This window comes from Anas platyrhynchos, chromosome 13 (assembly GCF_047663525.1).
Source record: "Anas platyrhynchos isolate ZD024472 breed Pekin duck chromosome 13, IASCAAS_PekinDuck_T2T, whole genome shotgun sequence".
Lineage (NCBI taxonomy): Eukaryota > Metazoa > Chordata > Aves > Anseriformes > Anatidae > Anas > Anas platyrhynchos.
In genome coordinates, this window is record NC_092599.1 from 21,957,008 (window position 1) to 21,973,850 (window position 16,843).

General features: G+C 36.8%; 1 protein-coding gene across 7 annotated transcripts in view; it reads right to left on the reverse strand.

Annotated features, from left to right (window-relative positions):
- Positions 1 to 16,843, reverse strand: part of ERC2 (ELKS/RAB6-interacting/CAST family member 2) — a 550,520-nt gene that overhangs the window by 416,352 nt on the left and 117,325 nt on the right. For all 7 annotated transcript variants that reach the window (XR_011812383.1, XR_011812382.1, XR_011812380.1 and 4 more), the window contains exon 4: positions 6,060 to 6,134. Coding sequence is in view for 2 of the 7 variants with exons in the window: in XM_072044083.1 (XP_071900184.1) it covers positions 6,060 to 6,134 (75 nt within the window). In the remaining 5 variants the exon portion in view is untranslated. The remainder of the gene's footprint in view (positions 1 to 6,059; positions 6,135 to 16,843) is intronic.

Genomic DNA, 16,843 nt, shown 5'->3' on the forward strand with positions numbered 1-16,843 from the left:
AAGACACAAGGTTATATAGCAGGATTTACTATATATATCAGGGTACTCACTCTATCTATCCCTTCCTTCCTGCAGTAACCAATACTTCTACATCTTCTGTGTTATTAGAACAATGTTGCAGACATTCTGTGAGAGGGCAGGGCTATTGACTCCTTGGCCTAGCACAAATTCACCTCTTTGGAACATGAAACTCAACAAGTAATTGTCCTGATGCTAATGAAGAAAATAACATTTCACAATACAAAGGAGAGCAACCCAACAAATGAGTTTCTACGGTAAAGTTTCACGAATCCTATAATAAGATCTTATATTTCCAGCCCCTACCAAAAAAAAATAAATAAATAGTAAGGCAAAAAATATATACTGTTTCAGTCTTTCATCCTCTGAAACGATGAGTAAGAAAAAAAAATTGCTACTCTTATATAATTTCAAATACATTTGGTACATTTAATAAACTATGCCTATGAAAAATTTTGCTTGTAGAGCATTCCACAAGCAATCAGCAACAAATATTTGAAATTTCACATTTAATAAAACTTGTATGTCAGTGTACAAATACACAAATACTATACACAACTAGTCTTACCATAAATTTTTCCAATTTAATGCAGTGAATATTGAGGTTTATTTCTGAAGACAAGGGGAAGTGAAAGTTCATGCAATCTTAAAAATAGGAGTATATTGCACTGCAAACACACACACACTTTTGCAGAACCAAACCCATACCTGAAATATCAAAGCTGGATCAATACATAAAGATGGCTCTTTCTGCAAGTAAGGTAAACCACAGATATTTTCATTTACAGCTTACCAGCTTAAGACTTCTTAATTCATGTTGTTAAACGATATAAATTTCAGGATAGTCAATGCTGTACAGTTAGGATGAGCTTTATGTTATCAGTAGGCAACTCATTCTGATTTTTGCTCTCAATATCACTGGTTTAAGTCTGGAACTGTGAACAAGATGAGTAAATTTTGACCTAGTGGTAAACAATTTGGATTTAAGTTGTAAGCGAAGATATCAGTGACCTGGCATCTGCCTGCAAACAAAACTCAAGGAAGTATACATGGGTGCAATGTCAATTAAAGGAATGCATTTCAGTACATTGGCTTTATTTTGTGCTTAAGCAGACAAAGATTTAGGCATGAGAAAAAAAAAAAAAAGTTACTTGTTCAGGTGAAAAAAAAAAACAACTATTCTGGCTTTCTATTCAACACAAATCATAAAATCACATGAAAGCTGTTAGATATTTATTTACACCTTATATTAGTGTGCATTTGCTACCTCTAGCTTCCACATGCTGTATTTTGTATTTTTTTATTTATTTTCAGGACTTGAGAGGCCTCTTTTTTATGAAGATACCTCATGTAGGTTATCTACAGACTATAATCTCTTTTCTATCTACGGAGCTCTAACTTTATCTCTTTGATATACACAAAAAAACTAAACTCCTAAAGTTATTCATTATAATGCATGCTTGATAAACTTTTTTAAACATTTTAATGACTTTTGTCTGAACACTTCCCAGTTTATCAACATGGGTTTTTTTAATCCATATACATTAAAAGAAAACACAGCCTTCCAGTAACTGTTGTACATGTGCCAAATATAAGTTCTCCTTTACACTCCTAATTAAGGTCTTAAAGATAGAGGTAGGGTGGCATTTCATCTTGTCATTTTATAGAAATTTTGTATAAAATACAACAACTATCATTGAGTATCTAACAGGGACTCATCTTACTTCAAAATTCTGTTAAACACTTCAATCAACAAATATTCTCTGAGCTTTATAAACAACTAAACCAGGTCTTGCTTACATGCCTAATTATCAGTAAAATTTCCTGTAACATAATTCCAGTGTCATTCTGTAAACATGGAAGATTCAGGACAGAGTGCCTGCTAGAGACTCTCCATGAGAGAACAGAGCTTTAGGCAACTGTTGAATAATTTCTTCTTTAAAGGAAGTTTATGCTGTGCACTTGACAAATAAAGGAACTGGCTAACCCAACAACAATCTCCATAAATATGAGTTATTTATATGAAAAGTATTCTGAAAAAGTCTTACAATGGGAAATACAACCGTCAGCTACTGAGATGCTGCAAAAGAGGAAGGGACGGTGTTTTCCAACCCATCAAAACCACAGCACTAGAGTCAGGAAACATTCTGCCCCTACCTTTAATTTGCCTATTCTTTTATCCTTGCTCTCTGCCTTAGTTACAGATCACTGGAATTACTCATTGTGGAAAGTACAAGAAGAATCCACTGACTCTATATGTCTTTATAACACTGCAATGAGAGGAAAACCATTCAGAATGTCTTTTTGAACTCATTCCTATTCAAGAAATGGTATGCATCAATTAAAGCACCCAGGCTTCCATTTCATATTCAATGTGTAACTGACTCAATTAATTCAAACAGAATGGCTGTGGGACCTTCCTTTCCAGCATACTTGAAGGGTTAAAAGTTTTTATTTTTAGCCAAGTCTCTAATGTCTCTTCAGAACCTTCCTACCCAAGAGAGATGGAAGCCAAGAGAAACAGGCATGCACCCTTGGACAAGAGGTACGACAGATGGGGAAAGGGATAGGAAGTATATAGGAAGTATTACAGCAGTGGCAAAACCAGAAGAAGACCATGGGAAAGAATAGAAGTAGTTTGCGAGTAGGGAAAACTGCCTCCTGGCCTGGGGAGCCAGGGATGGGACTGTGACAAAAACTAGTGTGAAGGGGAAATGAAATGCACTGGGTGTGATAAAGAGAAATGTCTACCTGCTTGGAGCATTGGCAAGGTGGGGGGAGGGTATGGGATCAGCTTGCCATGTTAGAGGGCAATCCTCCCCCTCCTTCTATCCTCAACATTGCAGGGAAATTATTGCTTCAATGCTCGATCATTTAAAACAAATGTTTCACTTTTTTTTTTTTTTTTTTTTTTTCAAAACAAATGCTGCCTGGATTAAGACAATTTAAATTTGCAAATTTTCCAAAGCTGGGATTTCTAATGAAAACTGCTGATTAATCATGTAGATTTCAACATCTTCTTTTCAATATTAGACCTACTTTAAAAAGGGCAATCTCAAAGCAGTGCTCAGAGCAATAGACAGACCTGTGTGCCTTGGAGCTGAGGGGCAGCTCCACCTCTGAATGCTCCGGCAACATGATTACAGCCTCTCTCATGACAAATGAAAGCCCTGGTTATTACAAAGATCAGATTTTTTAAAAACAGGAGATGACACTATTCCCAGCTCTCCTGGGACACAAAGACTGTCTTCCTGAACAGACACTGTAAGAGTAGCTCTAACTATACAGTTACATTTTTGTATTTTCTATATGTGTCCCCACCCCATTCCATATGCCCTCGTTCTTTTCAAAGAATTCTGGTACACAAAGAGGAATTGGGAATTATTTTGTAAACATAACTTTTTTTTTCTTGTTACATTTTGTTGATAACCCACATGGAAGACCATAAACTATTCTAAGCACACTATTTCAGTATCACAACAATATTAAATTTGTTATACTGAATATTAATAGGAAGGAAAAAAAAAAAAACCAGGTTTCTCAGCTAGTGTCCTACTTTGCCAAAATACACGTTTAAATTTCATACAGACTTCTGAACTGGAATAAATAGTGAAATTCCAAGGAAAATGCACATAAGATTATGGAATATTGAAACTGAAGTATCTTCTCTGCTGTTCATATAATCCAAACTAATTATTATCCATTAATAGGCAGATACTGTATTTAGGAATTTACTGCTGCTGTTGTCACTGTGTGTTAACTGCAACTTTCAGACATACTGAACTCATTTGCTCATAACAGAAGTCACTGGCAAAATGAGACCTTTAATTTGCACTTCTTTTAAGACTGAAATGAAAGACCACCATTAATGTATTTCAGGCAGCATCACAGATTATCCTGAGCATGGTATTTTTCTTAAAGACAGATTCCAGATTCATAGCATTATGTGAAAATATCTTTTTAAATTAGCTTTTTTTTTTTTCTTTCATTATTGTGGGAAGAAAAGCCACAACATTTTAGTAATATTATATATCAAGAAGAATAAACTGTATTTAGGACTAAGATAGGTGTTTCATCACATTTTGTCACACCACTACTGATACAAAAAATATGTTCCTTAAGTCGGATGTAAAACAGTGACCAAATAACCACCAACGGAAGTATTGTTGGCCCTCCTGAAACTTTTGTTTGTTTGGTCTCAGGTTTGGGGGTTTAGTTTTCCTGAGGCATATGGGGAGTTGGTTTGTGGTATTTGAGTCTTTTAAAAAGTAACATTTAATTCTCATTACTCAGCAATGCTGTGCTTGTTTTTTAATCAAGTCTTACCAAGAAAACAAAATAAGGATGGTGGAGATTTTTAACACTCATTTTAAACAACATAGTGTTTCACTAAGCTCTAGAGAACTCACACATTTGTAGAGTGAAGACAAGGTTGTCTGCTTACAAAAGTAAAATAAAGCTACAAGTGAGCTTTACTGACAAATAGAAAATAGGCTATACAAAATCCAGTTAATACCTGATAAAAGCACTTCTCCACCAACAAATGCTTCTACTCTAGTTTGACAGTAGTTACCATGATCAGTCTTGGCAAACCACAAATAGTTTTCAAAAAGAGAAGTAGTACTTCTTTAATGCAGGAATATGAGTAATATTCAGCTCAGTGCTGAACAATCAGTAAATTATCAGTACAGATAAGAATAGCTGCTATTTGTGATATCACCTTATAGTGTTCTGTGAGTACTCTGTTATGGCTTAGATCTGCCTTCATTTACACAGATTTCTTACTATAATTCTACAGATTTTCATTATGATTCTTCTTGTTATATCAATTTCATATTCCAAAACCACGCACACATTATTTTTACTTACAAATAAAGCTCTTATGCTTTTCTGTATAATTTCTGCATTATTTCATTATTAAAACACTTGAGAGCCAGTCCTTTATACTACAGAATAAATGGGCCAGACTTGGAAATAAGAAAAAACAATAGGAGAAATTGCTATGTAAATGTTTTCTGGATAGCACTACTCCAAATTTGTCTGAAATACACAACTGACATGTATATGTCTAAGATACGAAATCTAGTATGCCAGTTTGTTCATTTACAAGAGTTTTGATTAATTTGTAACAAACTCAACTTTTTATAGAAACAAGTGAAGAGAAAGGCAAATATTTATCAAGTGTCTTTAAAAGAGATACATTTCTGCCTTCAGAAAGGCAGCTTTATAAGTTTACTGAGTATATGTTTTATATATATGAAATTACAGGCCTTCAGATTTCATCTCTTTTCATCCCTAGCTCTGGACAGTAATGGATGCAGAATAATTTTGGTTTAAAGGTTGGAGAAAGAAATACTTATTATTCTTAGCTTCACAGCAAAGTAAATTGAAAAGTAAAAGCAAGCATTTAATAGTAAAAGTTATAAACTGAGTAGCTGTGGGTTAACCCTGGCTGGCAGCTGAGCAGCACACAGTGGCATGCTCACTCTCCCTCAGTGGGGTGGGGAAGAAAATCAGAAGGGCAAAAGTGAGAAAACTTGTTCTTTGAGATAAGGCTAGTTTAATAAAGAAAAACTATGTGTGCTAGCAAAACAACATACAGAATTCATTTATTAATTCCCATCAACAGGCAGACATTTAGCCATTTCCAGGAAAACAGGGTTTCATCACACATCTGCTCTGTGGGAAGATAAATGCCGTAACTCTGAATGCTCCCCTCACTTCAGTTTCACTGAATAGCATGCCATTAGATGGTATGGAATATCCCTCTCCTCAACTGAGGCCAGCTGTCCCAGCTGCATTCCCACCTTGACTCTTGTCCACCCGCAGTCTGTTCGCTGGGAGGGTAGAGTGAGAAACAGAGAAAGCCTTGATGCTGTGTAAGCATAGCTCAGCAACAACTAAAATAGCTGACCTATCAATTGGTGTTTTGGTCACCAATCCCGACCAGCACCTTACAGACTGCTATGAAGAAAATTACCTCCATCCCAGCCATTCAAGCTAAAAAAATTAATGTATAGGAAAACATGCAAAGACCATACCTTCATTTCAATAACTGTTTGAAGAGCCTTTGTCTTTGCTGGCTCAGGCTGAAGTTGGGTTCTTCTATGTAACTCCTGTGGAGGGACACGATAGAAATAAGCCTGATGACTCATCTTTCCATTATTTTAATCACTCATGAATGTATTGCAGCAAAACAGAAGTCTGATTATTAGAGCATGCAACTCCAAATGCTACAGGTGCTTCCCTCTCTATAATCCCTCTAACACCACTGCAGTCCCTTTCTTATATTACAGTCAAGTCTGCTGGCACATGCACTATTACTGAAACCTCTATCAATAATTAATGTCAACTGTGACAAAGCCAGCAAGTAATTTCTTAGTCCAAATACAACACTGCTGTTTCTGCCTAGATATCAAAATTTAGTCCATTCAGTTGTGCTACTAGTTCAAATACTGTTAAGAGTCATGTACATGTAAAATCTTCTACTGTTGTTTCATTTTAGTTTTTCCACTGATACCTGAAATAAGCGATTTAAAAACATTATATTTAAATTTGATGTTTTAAGGATAGTAATTACATAGTGGGCTGATGCAACATCCTCTACATTAGCAATTACATTTCAGTTTTCACATTTTCCTATTTTTTACTCATTGTACTGCACACATAGCAGAAAAAGATTTTAATCATTAGATAAGACATACAATTAACAGAATTAGTGCCTATTGGTCATTGTAAAAAGAGAGAACAAAGATAGCATCACTCAGGCTCTTACAAAACACAGTTGTATCTTGGTCTAAGGTATCACAAAAAAATGCACATTTACGTAGAGCAATGTAGAGCTGTAACGAAACATTACTTCAGAATTTGATGATGCTTATACCCCTCCTACAAACAGTCCGATCAATTTGTAAGAAACCAAAATAGGGCAGACTTAGCCATACACGGCTCCCCTCAAAAGGGCAGGACTGCCAAGGCAGATATCTTTCTCACCCTGGTTTTCCTGCACATCAGTGCTCTACATTCACACTTGAGCTAACTTTATAACAATGACCAATACATTTTTGCATGGTAGGCTGAGAAGCTGGATGTGTTCACTGAAAGACAGGTTAACTGACTCCAGAACCTGAGCTATTGTGTATTTCAAATCGTGCTTCTCCCAGATCGTCTTGAAATTCAGGAAAAAGAGTAATCAAAAACCATAACACCGTGATCCTTATTATCTTCACCATTACATAGTGCAAATATTCACTATTTGTACAGTACCTAACAATGACACCTTAGCCAATAACCAAACCTCCTAAGAATCCCAGTAATGTAAGTAATTACGAAGAAGAGAAATAATGAATTGGATGCTGTCCTGCCTATTCTATTTTGCTCATTCTGTGTACTTTCCATAGAAGAGATGTACAGAAACATAATGGTTAAATGGATAAATATAAACTGCTAAATTAGATTCTGACATTAAATACATTAAATATTAAAAATATTGCATTAAATATTAAATTTGTCCCGCTCTACTCTGCGCTGGTGCGGCCCCACCTCGAGTACTGTGTGCAGTTCTGGGCACCACAGTATAAAAAGGACATGAAACTGTTGGAGAGTGTCCAGAGGAGGGCTACGAAGATGGTGAAAGGCCTGGAGGGGAAGACGTACGAGGAACGGCTGAGGGCACTGGGCCTGTTCAGCCTGGAGAAGAGGAGGCTGAGGGGAGACCTCATCGCAGTCTACAACTTCCTCGTAAGGGGGTGTCGAGAGGCAGGAGACCTTTTCCCCATTAACACCAGCGACAGGACCCGCGGGAACGGGGTTAAGCTGAGGCAGGGGAAATTTAGGCTTGACATCAGGAGGGGGTTCTTCACAGAGAGAGTGGTTGCACACTGGAACAAGCTCCCCAGGGAAGTGGTCACTGCACCGAGCCTGTCTGAATTTAAGAAGTGATTGGACTGTGCACTTAGTCACATGGTCTGAACTTTTGGGTAGACCTGTGCGGTGTCAAGAGTTGGACTTGATGATCCTTAAGGGTCCCTTCCAACTCAGGATATTCTATGATTCTATGATTCTATGAAATATATAGGTATATTTAAACCATCTCTAACATATGAGAACATTGAATTTCTAATTTTGCACTGGGCATTTAAGAAAACATCTGAATGCTCCTTTCTCCTTGTTTTTGTATTTCTATTTTTCTGATTCTCCGCGTTATAAAAAGAAAAATCTTTGCAAATCACCTATCCAGAGGGAATCTTTCAATCACCACCAGCTGGTTGTCTCAGATGAAACAAGTACATTCACCACACAAATGTTTTAGAAAAATAAGAGTATGTCATAGATTTGTCATAACAAAAGTCATGGAAAAATAGCTGGCCAGACCATTATCTGATCAGCAAAAATTACAGCTAATTTTAAGACCAGACTTTGCTTCCCAAGGCCTGGGGAATATAAACAGGATTCCATACATTACCCAGGGAGACAAACCAGAGTTTCCACCCCCTTAGCCAAAGATGAATAGACTGCCAATGATGAGTATTCCTAGATGTCTATCATAGCATGAAGACTTGCCTCATAATACTTTCCCTGTTTGCTTTATGAATCAATCTGAAGCTGGCTGATTTAAAAGCTTTTCTTCCCTATCCCTGATGGTAAAATGAAGCAGACTAAGATTCTGGAGAAGATCAGAATATTACTCCCACTTTATTATTTTGTGTGGGTTTTCTTCCAATCACATTCAAATGTTTGGAGACTCCCAAAGGGCTCAGTTCTTGAATTTATGTTGGTCTATGTACGTGTTTTTCTTTTCGGGTACTGATTCAGGGATATACTTTTGGGGTACTGCTTCAAGGATATTACCACTTTATGAGAATGATAACTTATACCGATTGTTTTACTGTCTGAGGTCATCTGAAGGGTTTCAGATTTGCCTGAACAGCTAAGCAAGAGATATTCTGAACATTTCACAAAGTCATTAATAGCCTAAGGAAACCAGATTTTTATCCATTACATCATTTCTGAATGGCACTTCTTTGTCTTTTTAATTTGAAGGCACTGGTGTCCATCAGGGCTGGTCAATTTTAAGCACTGCCTCCTAAAAGCACAGGATCAGGCAATTCCAAAATATCAAAAGGCAGGCAGGCAGGACAGAAGGCCAGCCTGGCTGACCAGGGAACTTCTACTGGAGCTTAGGCAAAAAAAGAAAGTGTACGGCTGCTGGAAGGAGGGTCAGGCAATGAGGAAGGAATACAGGGATTCTGTTCGTATTTGCAGGGAGAAAATTCGTGGGGCCAAAGCCCAACTAGAGTTGAAGCTGGCCATGTCTGTGAGAGACAATAAAAAAAGGTTTTTATAGATATGTGAACAGAAAAAGGAGAACCAGAGAAAACATAGGTCCACTACTTGAAGAGGAAGGTCTCCTCACAGACAATGACATAGGCAAAGCAGAGACATTTAATGCCTTCTTCGCCTCTGTCTTCAACACTGATGATGGGCTTTGGGATCCAGGGTGCCCTGAGCTGGAAGGCCATGATGGTGGGAATGACAAACTCCTAAATGACCCTGAACGTGTGCGGGATTTGCTGCTCCACATGGATCCATACAAGTCCCTGGGTCCGGATGGAGTTCACCCCAGGGTGCTTAAAGAGCTGGCTGACATCACTGCAGGACCTTTCTCAATTATTTTTCAATGATCTTGGGAATCTGGAGAGGTTCCAGTAGACTGGAAGATGGAAAATGTTGTCCCAGTTTTCAAAAAGGGGAAGAAAGAAGACCCTAGCAATTACAGGCCTGTCAGTCTCATGTCAGTGCCTGGTATAATTATGGAGAAGATGATCCTTGAAGTTATTGAGGCACACCTGGGGGACAATGCAGTCATTGGTCCCAGCCAACATGGGTTCATGAGGGGTAGGTCCTGCCTAACAAATTTGATTTCCTTTTATAAGATCACCCATCTAGTTGACCAAGGGAAACCAGCTGATGTGATCTTTTTGGACTTCAGCAAAGCTTTTGACACAGTTTCCCATAGGATCCTACTGGACAAAATGTCCACCATACAACTTAACAAAAACATCATACGATGGGTGAGCAATTGGCTGACGGGCAGGGCTCAAAGGGCTGTGGTAAATGGGGCCACATGTGGCTGGTAGACGGTCACTAGTGGGGTCCCTCAAGGCTCCATTTTAGGGCCAGCCCTCTTCAATGTCTTTATAAATGATTTGGATGTAGGACTAGAAGGTGTTCTGAGCAAATTTGCCAACGACACCAAACTTGGAGGAGTTGTGGACTCAGATGAGGGTGGAAAGGCCTTGCAGAGAGATCTGGACAGATTGGAGAGCTGGGCGATCACCAACCACATGAAGTTTAACAAAGGCAAGTGCCAGGTCCTGCACCTGGAACAGGGCAACTCTGGCTATACGTACAGACTGGGCGATGAGACGCTGGAGAGGGATCTGGGGGTTGTGGTTGACAGCAAGTTGAATATGAGCCAGCAGTGTGCCCTGGCAGCCAGGAGGGCCAACCGTATCCTGGGGTGCATCAAGCACAGCATCACTAGCTGGTCGAGGGAGGTGATTGTCCCGCTCTGCTCTGCACTGGTGCAGCCTCAGCTCGAGTACTGTGTGCAGCTCTGGGCACCACAGTACAAGAAGGACGTTAAACTGTTGGAGAGTGTCCAGAGGAGGGCGACGAAGATAGTGAAGGGCCTAGAGGGGAAGACATATGAGAAGCGGCTGAGGGCACTGGGCCTGTTCAGCCTGGAGAAGAGGAGGCTGAGGGGAGACCTCATCACAGTCAACTACAACTTCCTCATGAGGGGGAGTGGAGAGGCAGGTGACCTATTCTCTGTAAACACCAGTGATAGGACCCACGGGAATACTGTTAAGCTGAGGCAGGGGAAGTTTAGGCTGGACATCAGGAAGAGGTTCTTCACCGAGAGGGTGGCTGCACACTGGAACAGGCTCCCCAGGGAAGTGGTCACTGCACCGAGCCTGTCTGAATTTAAGAAGTGATTGGACTGTGCACTTAGTCACATGGTCTAAACTTTTGGACAGACCTGTGTGGTGCCAGGAGTTCAACTTGATGATCCCTGAGTCCCTTCCAACTCGGGATATTCTATGATTCTATGATAATTTCTTTTAAGAAAAAGTCTAAAGAAAGAAGAAAGTCTAAAGAAAGAAAAAGCCTAAAGAAAGAAAGAAAGAAAGTCTAAAGAAAGAAAAAGTCTAAAGAAAGAAAGAAAGTCTAAAGAGCCTAAAGAAACTTTGGGTAAGGGAGAGGTAGGGAAGGGTTGGCTGTTTTTTTGTTTTGTTTTTCAACAAACAAAAAAGCACAGCGTCAGGGATAGTTTAACCTGCACTCCATCAAATGGAACTCTTGACACTTACATCCATGTTAAAGTACTTATGCCATCATCTCTGTAACCATCAAGGTCTATAACACTAATTTCTCAGATATGTGCTCATTTAGGAAATTACACTTTCGTTACATCCCCTGACATCTGTTTCACTGTAATTGCTATTACATCTGAATAACTACTTCTTACATACAAATTAATTATAATCCTGCATAATCAGATACCCACACCACATAATTAGCCCTAGAATTTCATAATGATGCTTAGCTGTCAAGGTGGTTAACACACCCCCCCACAAAACTGACACGTAATCAGATCTTTTTCTTCAAAATTCTCTAGTATTCTTTTAGACCACAATGAGCCTTAAATGAAAACTGGCTGTTACTTTCTCCTTCCATGTTTCTGAGACATTGGAGTAGCATTTATTTTTTATTTTTCTGGCCTCATGAGTAACTTCAGCACACCATTTTAATACTAATTTAAGTATCAGAAAATACCGAGAGGAGGCATTTTATATACTTCCTTAAAAATGCTGAAAAAAAATCCTGTTCCTTTGTTCAGAAATGGATAAGATGACCTTTCAAGATTTTCTCATTACTGACTGATATTCAACACCTGCACTACATAGCATCAGCTATATGAACCTAATACTAATTTAGGTTGAAACAAAACTGCCCTTTCATCCTAGCTTTATTGTAAGACTCTTCATCACTTGGCTGGAGGAAAGCCAGAGTGCTACAAACTGATCTTTCTTTTATTCTGTTTCTGATGTATTAAAGTCCCTAAGATCATTGATAACTGTCTTGTTCTGATTAGATGAGATTTACTCAAGTCTTTCAGTTCAAAGATTACATAAACACTGTTAATGCAGTTCAAGATTTTACCTTCTATTTACATAAAACCTCTTCAAATAGCATTACACAAAGTGATAAAATGAAAAGGACTGTTGCAGATAACAGGCAGTTTAGGGATGGCATCCAACTCAAGAAATTCTCAGTGAGTGCTTCCATTTCAAGTGGTAATTTTTTACTAATTAAAGAATAGGATGAAAATGGAATCAAAAAAGATTTTTTAAAAAGAAAAAAGTCAAAATTTAAGACATACAAAAAATAAAGATATAATACAAAGACATCATAGTTAAATAACCTTTGGGAGAAGTGAATGATTAAAGATGGCAGCAACTTTTCCTAAGGCAACATAAGTACAGGTGTAGAAAACCATTCTATTAGTAAACCTAACTTCTTATATTCCTAATTAGGATGTACAAATCAGTGACTTACAGCAGGTGATGGTATAAGAGCTGCTAAGTCTCTCAAGTACCTCAACAAAGCAGACTGTTTCCATGCTTCTGGCAAAGGAAGCCTTGGTATTATTTCTACATGACTAGCTTCTCTGGACTTGAAAATTTAAATCAGGAATATATTAATAATTCTAATCAATTATTTCATTTAAGTAAAATCACACCACTCACCAAAAGTATCTAAACAGTACTATCTTTAGCCAAAAATACCATTAGAAAGACCAATCAAATAATACTTAATGAAAATACTACAAAAATGTAACATACAGGAATTAATTTATTTGTAATGCATAAGCTCATCTTCTCTTTCCTGTTTTCTACCCCTTCCCACCTAGCCAAAATGGCATCACAGTAATTTAGATGAAAGCATATTTAAGAAATCCTGATCAAGCTATCTGTCTGGAAACTGACAACAATAAAAAAAAAAAATTCCACGTCTGGCTGCAGTGTGCAGTAAAATAAAACATGGTCAGAAATTATTCCAAAGCACACATTGCCATTGGTCTTCTTTTACAGAGCCAGTACTATAGGTACATGAGCTCTGTGAGAACCAGTTGGGATTTGACCCAATTTCTCAAACTATGTTTATAGTTTGAAGAAAAGAAAATGTGAAGACAAGCTATGAAATGAAAAATTATGGGAAACAAAGAATTGATAGCTATATGAGTTCTGTACTAGAGAAAGTTTTTTCATATAATAGGTGTATTAGAATTTAAATTATCAGTTAAGCCGACTACTCAAGATGCAGGCCTAATTTTCTCTCCATTGAGCATTTTCCGATAAACGGACAGATAATAGTTGAGATGAATACCAAGGAATTTAGCGGTAAGTTTCATGAATTAGATACTAACAAGCTCTGAAAAACACATCAATACTCCAACACCACAGATGAGTCTAGCAATAACCTCACTGGCCTCAGTATTGCTCTTGGACAACTGTTCTTAAACCACTCCTTGCCTACATTAGAAATCTTGGCTGTGTGAAGACATAGGGGAGAGAGGAACAAAGTTTTTACACCAGGATAAAACCACCATAATGAATCACTATCTATTAAAAAAAAAATAAAAATCATACTTCAATATATTCTTGAACTCATGCATAAAATAAGAACTTAGGATATGTTTTACCAACGTGCCCCTGAAGACTCTAAGGGAAAATAATCTGAGCATTAAGAAACTCAGCTTTTGACTTGTATGTCAAAAGCACCTTAAGCAACCACATATGTTGTCATACTTGAAGAGTGTCCTCTGGCAATAGACCACATAGAAAAAGTTTCAAGCAAAAAGGTGATTTGTGTATGGAGCTTGAAATGCATGTGGGACAATTCAGTTTCTAATTGAAAGCATGTTGAATGTTCCCTGAAAGGAGCTACTGAAACTGTAGTTTCATCATATTTCTTGAGCATTTATTTTCTTTGTAGAAGGAAAAAAAATATCTAGAGGACCATGTCTTTTTGTGCCCAAAATTAATGCTCTTTTTTCCTCTTACTAAAATTATTTCCCAAAATAAGAAATGTTATTGCCTCACAAATATCTTCCAAGAAAGAGGCCTGTTGATGATTTTGTTCTCTCTTTTCCTTATCTTAATTTTGTTTAAAAATTCAGAACAAAACCCGTGAATGCACGTAAGTAAAGGAAGCCTATATATTTGTTGTCAGAGGAAGTGGATGACAACCAAAAAATAAAACTTCCAGTCAACACTTCTATTTATGCAACATACACTGTGAATACATTGTGGCTAAAAGATTATTTCTACTTTTCACAGTGTGTACAAAATCTAAAACTGCATGAAAAACTATGCCATTAAAAAAACAATCAAACAAACAAACAAAAAAACATTAAAATAGACATTTATCAATAACTTATTGTACTAATAGAATTCACCTGATTTACAGTAAATAAGCAAGTGAAATGGATTTATAACAGAAACAGTTGTATAAACCAAGATTTTCTTTTTTTTTTCCCCTGTAATAACAGAATTTCACCTTAGAGATACTGAGAGTAGACTTCCCTAGTCCCCACCATCAGCAGGATGCAGCCAAATCTTAAAGGGTGACATTGCAGCAAAGATTACCAAATACAGTTCTAACATCTAGAACACAGAACAGAGTTGCAAAATGTGGCTTGCCAACCCTGCTCTTCATAAATACAAAAAATATTTTAAAGTGGGTACACTATTGTGTGATAGGATGTTACGAGCAGTGTCAACATATAGTGCTTATGATATTTCTATGGGATATTTCTTCTTCTTTTCTATTTCATATAAGCAGAGAAAAACAGTTTTCCTATTGAGCTTCTCATTACAGTAACTAACATCCTGCTAATTTCTCTAAACAAGCTGAAATGTAAGTCACAACTGTCCTAGTCTAGAAAAGCAAGAAGATAATGTCAATACCCATATTAATGCATCCTCCGTCTTCTGCCCTACGCATACACCTAATGATTTCTGAATTTCTGTTCTGCATCTGTGCTCCTCTTCAGCCCCAAATGCAGGTTTAAAAAAAAAAAAAAAAAAAAAAACTATTGCATCTTAAAGAGAAGCAAAATAATACTGCCAAAAATAAAGCCAAACCCTACTACTCCAAGTCAAAGTACTACATATTTCATACACTTGACAGTTCTCCTAAGTTTACTGAAAAATATGAGTAGCATATTGACTTCTTGCTAGCTGTTCTTTATAGACACTGAACTTCAAATATGCAGTTCACTTTTTTTTTTTTTTCCTGGTACCGATCACGTTTGTAAACTCTGTATTGATAAAACAGTCTTTTTGGAATATCACTGCAAATAACCTGTAATAACCAAGGAGAAGTGTTGGCATACACATCCTCACATTGCAGTAATACTTTGAATGGACTAGCATGAGACTTTCCTTAATTTTGAAAAGCATAGTTTCATAACTGCATATACCAATATCCATAATTATTATTAATGGATATACTGCTGTTACCATTATTCTAGGCTTCCTTCTATAGTGTATCCCATACTGTCAATTTTCCCTTCATATTGGCTCAGTGGAATTGCTAGTTATAATAATTTATGGTTTTCATTTTCAGTTCCTTAATTCTGCAGGAAGTGCTTTTCTAAATATGGGTGTGTTTTACATACTTACATATAAAATTACTACTGGTTTAAGCTATTTAGTATTTAAACATCAGGCCTTAATCAGCAAAGCTAACAAACATCAGAGTTAATAAGACTTCAAATGTGTAAGCTCTTTGGCTTTTTGGTATAGCATTTTAATGCAAACAGTTTTGTGGTAATATTTTGAACCTTCTTCAGAAAAGGAATTGTGCAACTTGAATCACGAACACAGGTAAGATATCTCACCATTTTAGTTTTTGATACGAAAGTGTAATTCAGTATTACTCTCAAAATATCCTCCCCACTAAGGATACTCCCTCATTTCTAAACTTCTGGACTTACTCTTTCTTCAAATACTTATGTCAGTTATTTAAAAACAAAACAAACAAAAAACACACCATGGGTACTAGGATGAATTTGTGACTCCTGAGTTTCTATCTAAGTGCCTTCAAAGCCAGTCCTAACATTATTTGAAACTGTGTTGTTTACAAGCAAGAAGTACCTGATAGCTGGAATTTACTTTATATTACAAGTGGAATAGTTAATCATAAGGTGAACATAAATATTCAAAACTATATCTATACATTATGGTAACTTTGCATAATCAAGCACTCTAGAGTCAAATGCTTACTGTTTTGTACTTTTATTTGTATGTATATCTATAATTGTCTTTTATTTAGATTTTAACATCTCCAAGATGGGAAGATGGAAGCCTGTTGTTGTATTATATAATCATTAGAACAAAACAGATATATATTTAAAAAAAACAATTATAAAGACAACAGTTACCACATTGTCAAATAATGGAATGTAAAAGCTTTCAGAAATTACCAAAATTATTTCCCTTACATATTCAGGCAAATTTTATCTGTGCATTCTCAAGCAGTTATTACATGTGCAAATAAAAGCATTGGATTGCTGGATCAAATAAACACACACACGCAAAAAAAGGATTGTCTAAGCATTAAATTCTGTATCCGTTGAAGTCTTCTTTACAATATAACATATAAACATGAACATTATTTGATTAGCTTTCTCCACTACATACAATTTGAATGCACATTTAAATACTTTAAGATAAATATTACATACTTTAAG